Here is a 2,109-nt window from a genome sequence, read left to right as displayed (position 1 = left end):
AGGGTCTGGCATTGGCACTTGTCAGCACGAAGCTGCCGCTACCGGGCGGGATGTGAAAAGAGAAGCAGGCAGGGGCACAGGGGCATTCATTTAAACGAGCCCCTGCTTTGCTACGCCAAGGCCTCACGGTACCGCAGCACCCTTCATTGCCCGGCTGTAGCGCTGTCGGGTGGCAGCCGCAGAGCGAGCTGATGCATTGGTCCAGTCACGCTTTGTTAAATAAATAAGGTACAGTTAAGACAGCTGTAACTCAATTCCGCAGGCGCTTGTGTTTATACATTTTCCTCATGTCTCTGGCCAAAGAACACACTTCCTCTGGTCAGTCTGATTTGAAAAAATAAAAATGTCACTCTTCCAGCGTTTCCCTGAGCCTCCCCGTCTCGGTACAGTGGTCGCAGTCGAGCAGACAAAGGGCAATTCTGAGCTTGCTTTTTTTTTTTCTTTTTTTTTTTTTTTTTTTTTTTTCCCCCCCTCCACTGTACCGGGCAGGGGGGAGTGTGGGAAATCGATGCTCTTACGTTGAAGAAGGCGAGTCCATTGTGGAGAGGATCCGCACGATCTCGGCTCGCTGGGTGGGTGATATATGCTGGGTCATGTGCACTATCGAATCCATGGCAACCTCCGGATTGGCCTGGACCAGGCTGGAAAGAGGCAAGAGTTAAGTGACGGCAGCCCCGACGCTTGGACCCGAGCGCGTCCGACAGCTCCCCATCAGGCCCGAGGGGGGAGGCCTGAAATATGGGGTCTGTAAGAGAGACCGGAGCGGGCGGGAGGCACTGGTGTGAACTGACAAGCAGCACAAGCGCTGCGCTCGCTTGGAGGCCCTCGTGCCACTCAATTTGCTGGTGGCAGACCTGCTCAGGCAGGCACGGAGCCCGAAATCCCGAGAGGCCGGACCACGTGGACGCAGGGCAGAGACGGAGGCCGTGGAGCCTGCCCTGACCCCGCCAGCAGCACCCTCAGAGGCTGCCGAGAGCACCCACATCTCCCTCTCCCAGATGAGACGGAGCCCCGTCCGCTGTAGCACGGGTGGAGAAACCGGTGGGAAAGGCGGGAAGAGACGCCCTACGGCGTCGGCCAAGGGGACACGGAAACCGGAGGAGCTCGGTGCCCTCCCCCAGCTCTGCTGTCTCAGAGGCAAAGCTGCTTTAAGGGACCTCCAGTCTAAGACATAAAAAATTATCAAAATTAGATCTGTTCAAGTCCAGCAAATCGTTCGGCTCGCGAGGCTTAACTGGGCTCTGCTGGATGAACGTCTGTGCAAATGCGCACAGTAACGCTTACAGGCAGGAGGAATAGAAACTCTACCCATGTTTTAGCACTTTGGGGGTTTATTTGCTGCAGTTCTAAAAAGCAGTCGAAGGGAACCGGGCGTTTTATGACATTGAGCACAGAAGAAACTAGGTGGCTTGCCTGGAAAGTCTGGGGCTAGAAGAAATAAAGGGAAGGAAGCCGTAAGGATATTCTGGCCGTGTGTGGCCAACACACCGCTTCGACAGCAGCGGCCCGGCTCAGAGATTTGCTTTCCCTCCCTGCTTCATGCAGGATGTGGCCCTCTCAAATAATTTCCCATTATCTGTCTCAAATGGAGAAAAGACATTAGCGGTGAAATTTCCGTGCCCTGGCTCTTCCCGACTCCTGTTTCAGTAAAGGGCGGGCACGGCCGGGGAGGTTTGGATGTTGCTGCCTTAGGTCTCTGCTCTGCTGGTTTGTGATCGTGCCCACGGCGCCTGCACGGGCAGCAGCACAGCCTGCGCGGGAGGGCCAGGAGCTGCAGACTTGGTACAGATCCCTCTGCGCCACGCTTGCCCCTCTATTCACGTTTCCGAAGGAAACTGCATTCCCACACGCTCCTTACGCAGGCCGATGAATGCGCAACGCCTGTGGAGCTGATGGCTCCAACCACACACAGCCAAGATCAGAGCTGGAGCTTTTTAAACGCCCTGTTCCGCGGGGGCGGAGCGCGGGCGCTTGGCTTACCTCCGAATCTGCTTGAGGATGTAGTCCCTTGAGATGTATTTGATGTTTTCATCCACAACCGAGCGAACGCCCTCTTCCTCCGTCAGCTGCTTTTCCAGCCACTCCACCACGCCCTTGTTACGGTACCAC

General features: G+C 56.0%; 1 protein-coding gene across 1 annotated transcript in view; it reads right to left on the bottom strand.

Moving 5' to 3' along the window:
• Positions 1-477: 477 nt before the first annotated feature.
• The window catches only part of ACACA (acetyl-CoA carboxylase alpha), a 136,575-nt gene continuing 134,943 nt past the window's right edge, over positions 478-2,109 (bottom strand). Inside the window, exons 54-55 of the mRNA XM_009638321.2 lie at positions 1,981-2,109; positions 478-641 (exon numbers count right to left, since the gene is read on the bottom strand). The exon at positions 1,981-2,109 is cut by the window's right edge and continues 6 nt beyond it. Coding sequence (XP_009636616.1) covers positions 515-641; positions 1,981-2,109 — 256 coding nt within the window. The 3' untranslated portion in view covers positions 478-514. The remainder of the gene's footprint in view (positions 642-1,980) is intronic.

The sequence above is a fragment of the Egretta garzetta genome, unplaced genomic scaffold (assembly GCF_000687185.1).
Source record: "Egretta garzetta isolate BGI_Z169 unplaced genomic scaffold, ASM68718v1 scaffold890, whole genome shotgun sequence".
NCBI lineage: Eukaryota > Metazoa > Chordata > Aves > Pelecaniformes > Ardeidae > Egretta > Egretta garzetta.
The sequence above is the reverse complement of the archived record's forward strand: the minus strand, read 5'-3'. Positions and strand labels throughout refer to the sequence as shown.